This window comes from Seriola aureovittata, chromosome 3 (assembly GCF_021018895.1).
Source record: "Seriola aureovittata isolate HTS-2021-v1 ecotype China chromosome 3, ASM2101889v1, whole genome shotgun sequence".
Classification (NCBI taxonomy): domain Eukaryota; kingdom Metazoa; phylum Chordata; class Actinopteri; order Carangiformes; family Carangidae; genus Seriola; species Seriola aureovittata.
In genome coordinates this window covers 9,983,438-10,000,061 of record NC_079366.1, presented here as the reverse complement: position 1 = coordinate 10,000,061, position 16,624 = coordinate 9,983,438, and the positions used below count along the sequence as shown (strand labels likewise).

The window sequence follows — 16,624 nt, the reverse complement described above, 5'->3', positions numbered from 1 at the left end:
CGTCTTTACGAATCATAATCATCATTAAAACAATTCAAAGATATTGTTTTTTGTTCACTCTATAAATGGGACATAAAAAAAAACTCACACACACACACGCATGCACGCACACACACGCACACATGCACACACGCAACCACAGTTTTCTGAAAATGTAGCGGCCCACTTCCTCCAAAACACACAGTCGGACCTCTGCTGGTGATCTTTTAACATTACACTAAATTCAGAATGACACTGTATGATCCTACAGACAGAAGAATCCAAAATGGACTCCCTGTCCATTCATTTAAAAACTTTTTGGATATTTTTTGTTCACTGATTGTGCAGGCACATAAGCATAAGACCGAATGGTAATTGTTATTTAGAGGATACATTCTTGGAAGTAGTTAGATTTCAGTTTCCTCTGTGGTCATTGACCCTTTGGATATCCAGTGTCAATGACATGATGGCTCACACACACTGTTCCTCTTTTTAGAGTTTTGAAACTATTATTGTCCAATGTATAAAACATATTTCAACAGTGTTTACAAGTTGCTGAAGACTGTATTAACTCTCTCACTTTATAAAAATCTACCAAAGGAAACAAGACAGGAAATACAAGCTCTAAAATATCTAAAATATATCTTTATATGAAGAAATCATATGAAATGATTCAGTCATTCAGTCAGTCTGATGTTCTCTCAGAGAGACGTCAACATATCCAGCATTTTCTGACACATCATGTAGGTGTTATAATTAGCACGCATTGACATTCTTACAGTTTTTTTCAATTGCTAACAAGCATTGGTCATGACTGAGGCCACTTTTTCAAAACGCTTCATACAGTCTGCATTACCAAAAAGCATCTTGATCAAACAGTTAATCTCACTTCGAAAACTCACTCAAACGACCAGAACACGTCCTACATGTCTCAAAATAACCTTGTTCAACCATAACACTGACAACAATTCTCGCTCAGGAAGCATCCACTGTCAACCATAACACACCGACTCAAAAAAACACGAGCAAAAGGGAGCATCACATAAACTATTAACTTTCACTTGTGATGTTTTAATCAGATTTCACATAAATCAGTATTTCATTATAGAATAAGAATAACACCTTTTCACTTTATTGACTGTACTAAAGTATATAAATCAGAAATGCAGAAATTTGCTTCAATGTCCTTTATTTTCTGTATCCTCACATTTAGTAATTTGGAAACGGAAAAAGAACTAATTCCTGAAATTCCAGGCCTGCAATAATAACTACAGAAAAAAAAATTCATCAAGATGTATAGTGTATTAACTCATACTATACAGTACTGTATGGGTTCTAGTTTTTTCCTGGTTGAATCCAGCTTCATCCACAAAGATGAATGTATGTGCAGTTTGCCTGGTCTCCATTTCCATTACTCTCTAAAATACAGTAAATCCACATTATATGCATAACTGTGTATGTACCCTGTTTGGTTATTGAACAGACATCTTTCCTGGACATATCGATACCAGATTTTTTTCACACATTCACTGTTTCTGCTTCAAATTAAACTTGCAATCAGCTGTGTTTGGAATGATTATCATTTTCACTTTATTCTAAATATTCTTCTCAGATTTTCTATATATTTCAATATGGTTACTGCAGAAATGCATGAAATTGCCCATCTTTCTGTTTTGCATGTTTTTTTAACAGTTTTGAAAACAGTGCGTTAGCATTTGAAAAATGCCCTGCAAAGATATAGTGTTTAGGTGGTGGAATATGAATTAGAAAATAGTTCATGGATTTTGGAAGATGTGGTCATCAAATGCATTTTGTGTGAAAGCAATGAAAAATGATTCACAGTTTGGTCCACATAGACTTCTGTTTCACTGACTGTGTGAAGAGTTTTGACAATGTGACTTCAGTTTTGACCGATGCATGTTAGCAATCGAAAAAAAAACTGTAACATATTATATACACTGTTGTTCGTGTGAAGAATCAGTTCCCACATTCACACAGTAGCATCAATTATTTACAACCACATCAGCTGCAGTGTCTGTTTCTTTGCAGTAATATGACGATGTGGAGCCTTCAAACCCTGCTGTTCATCCTCTGCAGTAAGTTCTTTGTTTTTTATTATGATCAGTTTAAGATGCGAAAAGAAGGAAAAATGTCACACACTGTACAAAACAACAAATGTGCTGTATATCTGTCAATTTGTCTTGTAAATTAAACTTAAAGAGTGACAATGATCATGAATGAAGACATCACAACAGATGTGTTCTGTGTTACAGTAAATACACACATCTGTGACCTGCAGTTTACTGTAACTGAAAACAACTACAAGTTACAGTGGATGAAGACGTGTTTCCAGCAGTGTTTTTTTATACTTGATGTCTTCTTCTCGTTGCAGTAGCTCTGAGCTGTGTGAGCGGTGCAGCACCACTGATCCATGTGTCTGGATATGAAGGGAGAGATGTTAAAGTTTCCTGCCCCTATGCAGGGGGTTACGAGTCTTATGAGAAATACCTGTGCAGGAATGACTGTGGCAATAATGATGTTCTTATTATGACTACACAAGCAAACAAGAACAAATACTCCATCTCTGATGACATAAACAAACGAGTCCTCACAACGACCATCTCTGATCTGAGCTCTGTGGATGCTGGGAAATACTGGTGTGGGGTGACCAGATTTTTTGAGGATCACTACCCTGCTGAAGTAAGACTGGACGTAGTGCCAGGTAAACAAACAAACAAAATGTTATGAATGAATAAATAAATAGTTTGTGAAGACAATGATTGTTAGAAGTGGCTTTTGACTGAAGAAAATAGAACAGGATCACCTGAATGTTCTACTGTAAACTGACTGTACTTATTTAATTATTACTGCTTATTTATCATGTGGAGGAACAAGAAAAAATTAAACAATGAGCTGAATATAAAACCTTATTCATGTCATTTGATGATTCATTTTCATGTTCTGCTGTAGTGGTTGTTGTGTGGCTGATTTAGTTTCCCTCACTGACAGACAGCTGCTGTGATCAGTTCACTGAAATCCACAGTCATGAGGAAGGTTCAGTGTCCATCCCTTGTCCATATGACTCTAAGTACCAGAACAACCTGAAGTACATCTGCAGAGGAAGGCAGCCCTCCATATGTCTGCAGACGGCAGTGGTCACCTCTAACAGAAAACTGAATGGAAAGTTCACACTTACTGGTGACGAGGAGTCTGGGAAATTCACAGTGACCATCACCAATTTGACCCAAATGGATTCTGGGTGGTTCCTTTGTGGTGTCCGTAGAAACACGGGCCTAGATGTTATCTCTGCTGTTAAGCTGGAAGTCAAAGGTGAGAGGTCACAGATCAACTTTGTCATGTTGCAGCGAAAAAAATCCTAAGAATCATTATTTCTGCCAGTTTCTCCACAGGACACGAGCGCTGCGATCTCTATCATCACCACAGAGCCTGTCACATCACAATCAACATATATCTCAACAAATCCTATTGAAGGTGCGTGTGTGTGTGTGTGTGTGTGTGTGTGTGTGTGTGTGTGTGTGTGTGTGTGTGTGTGTGTGTGTGTGTGTTTTCAAGAAGCATAGAGTTTCACTCTGTTCTGTGTCTTTTCAGATGTTACATCCATTAACATGGGGGTTTACATTGTGCTTGCTGTGCTGCTGATCGTGATACTGACATTTTCCGTGGTCATAGTTTACAAATGCAAAGCAAAAGGTGTACATTACAACACAACACGCACAAACACACACGTTGGTTCACACATGGCTGTGACTCAGTATGTTGTGCTGTGTGCCTGTGTGTCTCCAGGACCCGACGTCAGCATGAACAGAAACGCACTAGAGACGGCTGAAGGAGAAGAAATGAGGGGCGTGGGTAATGTAAGAAAACATGACTTAAACAAAAGTCACAACAAACTGATTCATCTGCTTTTCCACAGACTTCAAAGTGGCCACGACTCGTTACAATATGGAAAGATCATTGTGAGAAAAGGATGGCATCACATTATGTAAAATTACAAAGGTTCTTATCTGTAAAACCTCAAAACTGTGAATGTGCCCTGAAAGTTTTCATTGTCTGTTAGATTACAGGAGAGCTACAGGTGAACAGACCCGATAATGTCTGTCTGAAACGGAAAACATTCATCCTCATGGAAACATTAATGCGCTCAGTAAATTTCTACCTGTAGATTTCGATTTTTCTGAGACGCAATTCAAATTTTTCACCTGATTTTCATGCTAAATGAAAAGTCAGTGGGACTACAACACTTTCCTATTTCATGCAAACTTTCATGCCAATCTGGATTGTAGATGTGCAGATATCAACTTCTGGATCAAACACAAACCCACAGTCCAGTGTTGATAATTTCTAATATTTAGATGTTAGAGAGAGAAGTGCAGCACACAGAGCTCCTCTGTGTAGCACTGCCTGATCATCTGATCATGTGTTATTCTTTTTTTTTAGGTATATGAAAATCCAGAAGATGTCTGTGGATCAAAGCAGCAGAGCACCTGTCACAGAGATGATAAAGCAGCTGAAGATCAAACTAGTGTGTACCAAAGCCTCGGTGTGACAGAAGACATCTACTCTGTCTGTCAATACAACCGTTAATACAGGAACTGACCAGTATGCATGGCTGTAGTCAAAACTTGTATTTTGGGGTGACATTTCTCCCCAAATTATTGTCTTCAAATCATCCTGTTTATATCAACGATATTAAGAAATAAGATATAAATAATCACGTGTAACTGCAGTGTAACCTGTTTAATGTCTGGCCAGAAGCTATGAAGGGCTCTACGATTATGGTGCTTCACCACACGTTGATTGCTTTTGCTCTTATATTTACTCTGCAGCTTTTACGTTTCCTGTCAGTGTAATAAGATGTTTGTGGATAACTGTATCAACTCAATGTACACAATGAGCTAAAGCAGAATGAATGTAGCTTTTGTAAAGTTGAATAAATAAACAAAAACTGTTGATTAAAACAAGTGTTTGTATTATATAAAAATACATACAAGAATAACAGCACATTGTTAGTGGCCATCAGGTCTGATCAACAGGGATTTGAACTGAATGTGCAGTAAACACGCTATAGATTTATGTGATCCTCACAGAGAGAGAGAAAGCAGCACAAAGGGATTTGGAAATTATATTTCTACATTTGTCACAGTGTCTATAGTCAAGGTGTTTTGGGGTTTTTTGGGTTGTGGCTTTCACAGAGAAGCTGACAGCCCAAATGCAGCGTGATGAGGATTCAATACATTCTGTTACTGAAGATAGGTTCCTGAGGACTTTACAGCACTCTACAGATGGAAGTGAACAAAGTCACATCATGGAGGACGGGACAAGTCATTTACAATTTGATAAACAAGACACAAACTTGAATAAAAGTCTCAAAGCTCAGAAGCTTTTGATTCTGTGGCACCTTACAATGTATTTTGATTAACATTTTCTTTTATTGCATTTTATAAAGACTGTGAAGTGGATCATATAAAAATCATACAACCATATGCACAACATATAAACACCTCATTGGTCCACAGAAAGAAAATGATAACTGGTTGATAAATGTGTTGATTTGTTGATAAGATTCTGTGACACAAATGTGGAACTGAAGTTTTGCTGACACATGGTGGGGGTGGAACATTTAACTATCAGAGGTTGGTAACATTATGAACACTTTGCTCAAAGTGTTTCCCTTGTTCACACAGCATGTAGCATGGTTTACAGCTACATCTGTCTTAGTTTCTGTTTTCTTGTGTAATGTGAAGATGTGGATCCTTCGAAACCTGCTGTTCATCCTCCGCAGTAAGTAGCTTCTATTGGATCGCTTTGTCCTGGTGATGTTGTGATGATCAATGTCTTTAACACAGTCAGCATTAATGTCTATGTGATCAAATAAAAAATAAATGAAATACAGAATGGAGAGAATGAAATGTGCATCTCTGTTCAGTGTCAATCTGAGATTTTAAAACATTATAAAGAATGAATCCTTGTTTCTTGGTGTTTTTTCTCTTTCATGTCTTCTTCTCTTTGCAGTAGCTCTGAGCTGTGTGAGCGGTGCAGCACCACTGATCCATGTGTCTGGATATGAAGGGAGAGATGTTAAAGTTTCCTGCCCCTATGGAGAGGGTTACGAGTCTTATGAGAAATACCTGTGCAGGAATGACTGTTACAATGATGATGATGTTCTTATTATGACTACACAAGCAAACAAGAACAAATACTCCATCTCTGATGACATAAACAAACGAGTCCTCACAACGACCATCTCTGATCTGAGCTCTGTGGATGCTGGGAAATACTGGTGTGGGGTGACCAGAACTGGAAAGGATTACTACCCTGCTGAAGTAAGACTGGACGTAGTGCCAGGTAAACAAACAAACAAAATGTTATGAATGAATAAATAAATAGTTTGTGAAGACAATGATTATTAGAGGTGGCTTTTGACTGAAGAAAATAGAGCAGGATCACCTGAATGTTCTACTGTAAACTGACTGTACTTATTTAATTATTACTGCTTATTTATCATGTGGAGGAACCAGAAAACATCAAACAATGAGCTGAATATAAAACCTTATTCATGTCATTTGATGATTCATTTTCATGTTCTGCTGTAGTGGTTGTTGTGTGGCTGATTTAGTTTCCCTCACTGACAGACAGCTGCTGTGATCAGTTCACTGAAATCCACAGTCATGAGGAAGGTTCAGTGTCCATCCCTTGTCCATATGACTCTAAGTACCAGAACAACCTGAAGTACATCTGCAGAGGAAGGCAGCCCTCCATATGTCTGCAGACGGCAGTGGTCACCTCTAACAGAAAACTGAATGGAAAGTTCACACTTACTGGTGACGAGGAGTCTGGGAACTTCACAGTGACCATCACCAATTTGACCCAAATGGATTCTGGGTGGTTCCTTTGTGGTGTCGAGAGAAACAATCGCCTGGGTGTTTTCTCTGCTGTTAAGCTGGAAGTCAAAGGTGAGAGGTCACAGATCATCCTCATTATGTCGTGGTGATCTTTTACATTTCACACTTAAAAAATATGAAATATAAAACAAATATAAAATGCAGGGTTGCAGTGTTATTAGGGACTTAAATCATTTTATACACTGTCTGACAGAGTGGTGCTGTGTGAAGTCAGCCTGAGCGGCGTCATGGGAAGAAGTCAGTCAAGCAGAAATAATATTGATTTCACCTCATGATTATGAGTATGGCAGAACCATGAAGACACCCTGTAGCAATTCAAACTTTGCTGATCATCATACATAGATAGTTTCACTCACCATTCAGAAGCTAAACTACAGCACAGGATGATTTTCTTGTTATTTAGTTGATGATTTCTAGCTGCGATAATCAATCGGTGTCTGACAGTTTCCAACAGTCTCTCCACAGACGACAAGCACCGCGATCTCTATCATCACCACAGAGCCTGTCACATCACGATCAACATATATCTCAACTAATCCTATCGAAGGTGTGTGTGTGTGTGTGTGTGTGTGTGTGTGTGTGTGTGTGTGTGTTTGTGTGTGTGTGTGTGTGTGTGTGTGTGTGTGTGTGTGTGTGTGTGTGTGTGTGTGTGTGTGTGTGTGTGTAGTTGACCAACACCAGGGTAAAGACAAACCTTACAAGCCATTAATAAAAGAGGAACATGAAACCACCAAATGCTGGAAGAATACAGTTTACATGTTTGGGGTGACTTACATCTGCTGCTGTGTGCTTCAGAGAATAGATGTGTGAGTATTCCTCTGCCAGTATGTGTTTCTAAGAAGGATGTATTTTTACTTTGTTCTGCTTTTTCTTTTTTCAGATGCTGCTCTCTTTTCAATTTTGGTTTACATTCTGCCAGCTGTTCTGGTTGGACTGTTGTTGATCCTGACATTTTTCCTTGCCAGGGTTTGTAAAGACAAATGCAACAAAGTGCATGGTATGTTTCGCACGCACACACACACGCAAACACACACACACACACACACACACACACACACACACGCTCACACACACATATATACGCACAAATAAGCCATGATTTCCTTTGTTTTTCAATGTTGTTTCAGGAGTTAGAGTCATCATGAGCATTAACAGGTCCAACGAAGAAATCATTGTGGACAATATTGTAAGTTAACATGACTACATGTTCAAACCGTTGTTGTTGCCCCCAGACTTACAATATGTATGATAATGAAACTGTCCAGGTCGTTGTGCAATTAGTCTGTAGCCAAATGTGTCACCTAACTGATGCTTCTGATGGACCACCATTCTCCCCTATGTGACTGTTCCTCTCCATTTATTTATGTTTTAATTCTATTTTTCTATTTGAGATTTATAACATGGAAGAAGATGCAGACATGGGCTCCATTAGGCCACAGAGTGTGCTGCATCACGATGACAATCCAGGTGAAGACAAGCAGACTGTCTACCAAAACTTCACCAAGCCAGAGGACGTCTGGCACAACCACACTGACAGCTGAACTGTGTTCAAACAGAATCTACATTCCTTATGATTGTTTGGTTGCTTTATTTTAATTAATAGTATTACTAATGATATTTATATAATATATATATATATATATATATTATAAATATCATATCATATATATATATATATATATTAATTAAATATATATATTCAATATTATTAGTATATATAATTATATATATAAATAAATAGCTTAATATATCACTCCTTGTGAGAAAAAGGGGAGAAAATAACCCAAATTTAAGTTAAGAATATAATTGTGAACAAAATAAACAAAACCATGAGAAACACCATCAGAGTTTTCATAGTCGTCATTGAAACATCTCATCAGTATTGGTGTGATGGAAACGTCATCAGCACGTTGTTGTGGAAATACAAAAGAGAAATGAAGCAGCGCAGTGGGACTGTGGGCTAGAGAACAGACTCAAGTAGTGCAGTATTTTCAGCTGTGGATTAATACACATTTGGTGTGCTTGTGTACATTTACATGTGACTCACTGGTGTGTTTTGATGATACTGTCGTGTTCAAGCAGCTTGTCACCATAGTTACATTTTAATGTTAAGCATCACATAGCGGCTGTTTGAGACAGCATCAGTCTTTTGGGCAGAAGCCCCAAAAACAACATGTTTATATTAAGGAGACAAAGTCCTCGGACTGTTTCATAACTTTAACCATGTGTTAATTATTGTAACCATGGCAACAAAGTTCCTCTAACCTTAACTCTGTAAGTTATTTTAACACAAACTATAATGTTTCCCTCAGCGTGACTGTGTTGTTGTTTTTTTGCCTATAACCAAATCTTCACCATAGCACCGTCACATCATAAAACAGTTATTTATTTCTTCAACAGTGATGTTCAACAGTTTATCTGTGGCATATCTCCTGCCACCAGGGGCGCTAATTCAGGAAGCACTCTTTGGGTTGTATCAGAGGGACCAACAAGCTACATGGTTGTTTGGATAACAATGATGTTCAATGGCACTGGGAAATAAGTTTAATCAGGCATTGGATAAACAGACAATACTGTACTTGTCAGTAGTCTTGTCTTTTGTGACATTAATTGACGGTAAGTTTAGTGTTAATGTAGACAACTATGCTGTCAAGTGTCCGTACCAAGGGTATTTCATAGAGATATATAGATGTGTAGCAGAGTCCGCTATAAAGCCTAGACAGTTTCACACATGTTGTATTGCATGCTTTTCTCAGTCAGGCCACAGCAGAGCACTCCATGTCACGCTACTGACTGACTGGGCTACTTCCTGGAGACGGCTGTGGTGACATTTACATGAAGGCAGATCACTGGTGGCTCTAAGACAATAACATCCAAAAATAGTTCTACTCTATTTCCCAAATCGTCAAAAAAGATTTAAAATTCAAATATCTGTCTTATCAGCAGCAGTCTCATCATCATTACATAACAACTGACTAACTGACTGCAACAACAACGCAGAGGTACAACAAGGAGAAGAGAAAGACATGATAGGGCATTAGCAAGATAAACTAATCTGGCAAAGACCCTTTGTACTTTGATTAAAAAGAGAAAAAAAGATCATTATGTTTATTTAATCTGAGGCTCCACATCTTCACATTACTGTGAGGAAACAGAAAGTACAGCTGATGTGGGTGGAAACAACTTTATGCACATGTGAGAAAGAGTGAGATGACAACACCACAAACAGCAGTGTGTTTGACACTGAGAACTATAAACCTCACAATCTGCATGAACACGCCTTTTTCAGACCAGCATCTTCATCAGCTTCAGATTATCACACTGTTTCTTTTGCTGCCGCTGATTCTCAGGCGACCTGAAATACAAATCTAGTTTGAAATCCCTCTTTTGTTTCTCCGGCTACCAGATCATGGCATTATAGGCCCTGTATTCATTGTAGGTGTCAGAATCTCAAGTCAAGACACGAAAAAGCATATAAAGAGGAAATGTATCAAACCAAGTTTAGAAAGACACAGGTTCCCCTTCCTGTTGTTAGCAGTGGCCTGTGTTTAAGATGAACCTTTACCACTGTCACATCATAAAACACTTAGTCATTTCTTCAAGAGTGATGTTCAACAGTTTATCTGTGGCATATCTCCTGCCCCCTCAAACGCTGGAACGATCACTCTTAGGTCTTGAGCTGTCCAAGCGCAGTTCTGCTGTATTTGCTGTTGTATTGGACTGAATGTATCTCTACAGCTCAACAGTCAGTCAGCAAATTTGACGTTTGATTCCCAGTGGCTGCTAAGTGGCAATAATGCAGATCAGCACAGACAGCTAATATGTGCTTAGATATCACACTTTCTTGAATCTTCTTGTGAGTGTAAACACAGTTACAGCCACAAACACACATGCTGTGCACCAAATACAACAGCTGCACTTCTTTTTTGACTAGAATTGTCTTTTAATCTGCATCAGCTCATTAGTTAATCAGTCACCTGAGTCCAGCTGCTGCTGGAGCTGATCCTGCCAACATGAGTAACCAGGCAACACCAAACAAACATACAGCAGCTCCAGGACTGTGAGACCTGAGCACCTCTGATGCTACTTTTTCTTTAGATCTGAATCTGCTTAACAAAAACATGAGCTCTGACGTTTTAGTATCACGGCCACACTATGACAGCAGAGCTGTGGCTTTGGGGGCCCCGGAGAAGAATCCTCCTCCGGAGGTCCCGCAGCCGTCCTCAGGCTCAGCCACCGCGGGGTACCGCTCCGCTAAGTACACACCAGCCGAGTGGTTCTCCAACTACCACACCATCCTCCAACAGGCCGGTACCGACCGCTACGAAGCCCGGAGCATCCAGCGAGAGTCCAAAACTCTGTACCAGGACACCGAGGCAGCCACTTTGCAGACACAGGCCGAGGGAACGCGTCTTCTGGGAGAGAGACTACAAGACATCCACTGCTGGAAGTCAGAGCTGCAGCGGCACATCGAGCAGCTGCTGGCCGACACCGACTCACTGCTGGCGCTGAAGACGCGGCTGGAGAAGGCGCTGGACGCCACCGAGACTCCGTATGCCATCGCCACCGATAATCTGAACTGCAGGGCGAGAAGACCGGGACCAGACCTGGTCCGTGACTCCGTGGAGGAGGAGCTGCTAAAGGTGATATTTGTACAGTAACGTGCGAGCCTAGTGAAGCTTTGTGTCCTGGGCAGCACTAAGGATCACTGTCTGTGCATGGCAATAAAATAAACATGAATATGTAATCAAAAAAGTTAAGATAATAATGGTCTACATCAGTGTCTTAAATAAAGAATATTCTGTGTACAATCAACAGCCTCATGAACAGGACAAATATAGGCCCAATTAAATTAAGTACACAAAAACAATATTCATGGACTATGGACCATTAAAATAATAAAGCTATCATGATCATCAGTTAGTCAATCAACACAAAATGAATGTGTAACTATTTTTAAAATCAGTTCATGTAAACACTGGATGGTTGCAGCTTCTAAAATGTAAGAATTTGATGCTTTTCCGCATCTCACAAGACAGTGAATGAACATTGTTCACTTTTTTCTGATGTTTTTATTGACCAGATTTTAATAATTGAGAAAATATTAATCAGATAAATCAATAGTGAAATAATTATCATATGATGCAGCCCTGTAAGACTAGATTTCAGTAATGATATCGCAGTAACATTCATGGGATCAAGTGTCTAATACTCAGTGTAACAGTGGGTCAGCACCAGCAGAGGGCTCAGTGTGACACTAACCAGAAGCCGGAGTGTGTGTTTTGTAGGAGGTGGACTTGATCAGGAGTGTCCAGGCTCTTCTGAAGAGAACTACAGCTCAGGTCGTCACTCAGATCAAGTGAGTCTCCAGTCATGTAAACAGGAAGTTAAACAGGAAGTCAAACAGGAGAGGGGTGAAAAAGAGAGGGTGTGTACAAATGGATGTGTGTCTCTTTGTGTGTGTGTGTGTGTGTGTGTGTGTGTGTGTGTGTGTGTGTGTGTGTGTGTGTGTGTGTGTCAGGATGAACAGAGAAGCCAAGCAGACATTAGAGTTGGACTGGTCTGATAAGTACCAGGCCTACAACTTTGACGAGCACTGCGGCAGATACAGCAACATGAGTCCAGATACACAGCTCCACCCCAGCTCAGCCACCATGCACGACCAGTGAGTCTGTGTGCCAGGATACTTGAAATAAAGTCACCACTGAAAAGGTGGAACTGTGCCGATAACCTTTATACTGAACACACTGTCTACCCCTGTGGTCTGCTGCAGGGTGTGTAACCACACATCGTGGACAAAGTTCACACAGGACAACCTGAGCAAGGCTCTGCAGGAGGAACAGGCCAGCAACAGTCTCAGGTCAGAGCACACTGTGGTTGAATGTGTGAAAGTGACACTGTGGCACATTATGTCATGTTTTCAGTAACTGCTGTTGCTGTTTGTGTGTGTCAGAACGCTGGTGGAGCGAGTGCTGCTGGACACCACTGAGGATCTGAGAGCCCAGTGCTCCGGTGTGGACCGAGCCTTCAGCCAGCGCTGTGTGGAGCTGGTCGAGGCCAAGACCAAGCTGGAGATGAGGCTCGCACAGGTAGACAGAAAGACAGACAGATGGAGTGATTGATTGGTTGATGAATTGACTGTCTGTTGTGTGATCATGTGTATGTACAGGTCCTGGAGCAGATTGGGAGCCAGGAGAGGAACATTGTGGCTCTACGGCAGGCCATCCACAACAAAGAAGCTCCACTGAGAGTAGCTCAGTCCAGACTTTACCTCCGCTCACTCAGACCCAACATGGAGCTCTGCAGGGATGAACCCCAGCTCAGGTGCACACACACACACACACACACACACACACACACACACACACACACACACACACACACAAAACATCTATGTCATGGTCTGCCCTGATAGGACTATTTCTGTTGACTCTTTGTTTGGACTTTCTCATTTCATTTTGTAATCACTTCTTTTGTGTCAAGTTATTTTCATTTCCTGTCTTTGTCCTGTTTCACTCCAGTGTGGTTGTCTGCCTCGCCCTAATGTGTTTCACCTCTGTTCAATTACCCTTTGCCTCCTTCTGTATTTAAGTCTGTCTCTCTGTCAGTTTTGTTTCTGTGCGTCTTCATGAAGCGTCCCTTGCATGTCATGCTGCTCTCACCATGTAGCTCAGAATTTTTTTTTTTTGAAAGAGCCTGTTAGTTGCGGACAGTTTTCACTATCAAAGTATTTTCACTCCACCTTCCAGCCTTCATGTTTGTCTGCGTTTGGGTCCAGCTCACTTAAAACCTGACAATCTATCTCCTTTCTGTCTCTCCGTCACCTCTTCGCCGCCTGTGTGTCTGCAGTTTGGAGGGGGAGGTGAGGCAGATTGACGCCACTCTGGCGTCTCTGCAGCAGCAGCTTAGCGAGGCCAGGGGCTCCCTGTCCCACCTGGAGGAGTCGCGCATGGCCCTCGAGAAGGATATAAACCGAAAAACCCACTCACTGTTCATCGAGAGAGACAAGTGCATGACTCACCGCAAACGATACCCAACCATCTCCACACTGTCAGGATACTGAGGATAACTGTTAGTCACAAATCTTGAATTAGTTTGGTCTCTTCTGTTGTGCTGTGTTGTTAGCATTAATAAAATGCTCTTTGATCAAAAAAACTCAATAGTATATCACATGTTTTGATCCAGTTGAATATGAATTCATAACCGGGGGAAAGTAGGCTGGAGGCACAGCGCTGAAAAATGAAATGTTTCTCCAGGTCAAATGAGAAATTCTTGTTTCTTTTCAGCTCAGTTAAGATACTGAACAACAAAGAGAGCCGTCGTTCTTCGTACAGCTGAGGCTCCACTTGAAACTGTGGCGTAGGTTCAGAGCTGTACAATTTTTCTGATGTTGCTGTTCAAGTTACTGAAGTTCAAATTGTGGATATACAGTAGATTGTGGATATAGGTTGTTGTTGTTTTGCAACGGTTGAGGGTTTGTTTTCACCAGAGACAGGATGCGGGTCAGTTTGCTGAAGGCAAATGAAGTTTTTCCTGCAGGATCCAACCAGGATGAACATTATTGTGTCTCAGGTGATAACAGCTGAACGTGCTCATCATGGGTTCTACTTCAAGGTTCTAACAAAGATCTTTATTTTATTTGTTCTTCATTTTAAACGTTCATGAAGTTTTTTGTTTCTTAAGATGAAGCACAGAAAACACCAACATCTTTTTATTGGTAACACAAATGATTTATTAATTTTTTGTATGCCTTCACACCAGTGACAGCCAGCGCCAGAGGCATATTGTTTATAGGTTGTCCATACATCCATCCCAGTCTTGTGGACATGATATCGCAGTAACGCCTTGACGGAACTTTTTCAAATTTGGCACAAACATTCATTTGGACTCAAGGATGAAATGATTCGATTTTGGCCAAGTCAAAGGTCAAGGTCAGTGTGACCTCTCAAAACACTTTGTAGCCATTACTCAAGACTTCACACGGCAAATATGACAGAATTTGACACAAATGGTTAATATTCTATATGACTCTGGATAAATGAGGATGTAATGTGAAACTAGTCTGAGTAGCGGAGGCAAACAACCATGAGGCAGCAATACTAGTTCCTCTTGAACGAATAAGGACACATCTTTCATACAACCATAAAAGAGGCCACTTTTTTATGTTGTGTGGATCATTTACATCTCAGGTCTCATGGAGGAACATAGAAGATTCAGTACATTCACATTCATTCTTTGGTAAATGAGAATTAACATAGTGACCTTCTCTCCATTAGTCCTGACCTAAAAACAATAACACCTGTCCTCAGTTATAAGCCTAAAACAAATACAATTATAAATCAGTTATTCTTCAATAAATGAATTCCTCTCCCCTTTGAACACTGTAGTAAAAACTTGCCTGTGGCTGAACCTAACTGCTGACCCCTGGTACATGAAGAAAGAAGTGTTAAAAATAAGTCTGAGTTCATTTGGAAATAGTGTCTCAGTTTGTCCGTGACAGTGCACTGAACTATAAAATGGCTCACTGAGTGACACACTTCTTTCATTATCAAATTTATGGGACCATAAAATGTTGGTTTATGTTGGCTGTGTGTGTACTAAATAAAGCGAAGGCATAGATCAAACGTGTGTCAGATTGTGGGTATAAACTACAGCTGCAGTGATTAGTTGATTAAACAATTAGTCGATCAACAGCAAATGAATCTGCAATCATTTTCATAATTTATTATTTTCTGACAAAAATGTCTGAAAATGTGTTGGTTCCACCTTTGAAATGTGGAGATTTTCTGCTTTTCTTTCTCTTGTATTACAGCAAGTTGAATATCTTTTATCTTTTGGACCGTTGGTCGGACAAAACAAAACATTTGATGATATCGGCTTAGAGCATACAACACAACGGAACAAAACCAAAAAACAAAATAAATTCAGTATCAAACTTGGATATAACTTACAGCTATGTTTATTTTTACTCTTCTCCTCATTACTCTCTTTTCATTATCCAGTGTCTGTGGTGCTTATTAGAAACTAAAAGTCAGGATTTCTCTGCCACCGACACATCAATTTTGACCATTTGATATTTAATCTGCCTCTCATAAATCCCAGTTTCAGTGAGGTGCAATAGTAGGCTACAGTAAACTGCTGCAGTATTATTTTAACTTGTATATACAACTTGCAGCCTGTCTGTATTAAGATGTTCTTAAGTTGCAGTATTTGAGCTCACTCAGCGAAGTAATATCATTTTCAAATTTTACGATGCAAGATATGAACGTGTCCAAATGAATGTCACTGTAAAGATTGTGACCTCCCGTCATCTGGTGGCAAAAATGCTGCGGTCATAGAAATAAATCAATTCTTTGTATACAAAATCAATTCTTGGGTTACAAATAATTGACTTGCACTTAGTGAAATAAACCGAATATGACATAATATACAGCACAATACAAATAGTAAAACATGGACTAAAAACAAGTGAGAGGAAGGTCTTTTGAAGCTACTTTCCATGTCAGACTAACGTTCGACCACAGCACTGATTTGCTCCACTAGAGCGAGCTCTTGAGCCTCAGTATCTCCTCTCTGTCACATCTCGTAACAGTCAGCTGTCCTCCACCACAAAAGTAGAATAAAAATCTACTAGGAATATTTTTCCATCATGATAAATGATTTAAAATGTTATAATAAGCTTAATATTTTTGGAGACACTAATATGTTTTATAAAATTGTTG

At 39.9% G+C, this 16,624-nt stretch overlaps 2 protein-coding genes across 2 annotated transcripts; both read left to right on the top strand.

Annotated features, from left to right (window-relative positions):
* The first annotated feature begins 4,958 nt into the window (after positions 1 to 4,958).
* LOC130166628 (polymeric immunoglobulin receptor-like) lies at positions 4,959 to 8,836 on the top strand. The gene is made up of 7 exons (XM_056372320.1): positions 4,959 to 5,781; positions 6,013 to 6,345; positions 6,633 to 6,953; positions 7,357 to 7,449; positions 7,783 to 7,899; positions 8,030 to 8,088; positions 8,294 to 8,836. Exons 1-7 carry the CDS (start codon positions 5,646 to 5,648, stop codon positions 8,441 to 8,443), a joined length of 1,209 nt encoding a protein of 402 aa, XP_056228295.1. The 5' UTR covers positions 4,959 to 5,645; the 3' UTR covers positions 8,444 to 8,836.
* A 1,159-nt stretch (positions 8,837 to 9,995) lies between these two features.
* Positions 9,996 to 15,743, top strand: tekt4 (tektin 4). The gene is made up of 7 exons (XM_056369786.1): positions 9,996 to 11,545; positions 12,191 to 12,261; positions 12,424 to 12,567; positions 12,676 to 12,762; positions 12,856 to 12,991; positions 13,072 to 13,226; positions 13,752 to 15,743. Exons 1-7 carry the CDS (start codon positions 11,024 to 11,026, stop codon positions 13,963 to 13,965), a joined length of 1,329 nt encoding a protein of 442 aa, XP_056225761.1. The 5' UTR covers positions 9,996 to 11,023; the 3' UTR covers positions 13,966 to 15,743.
* Positions 15,744 to 16,624: the final 881 nt, after the last annotated feature.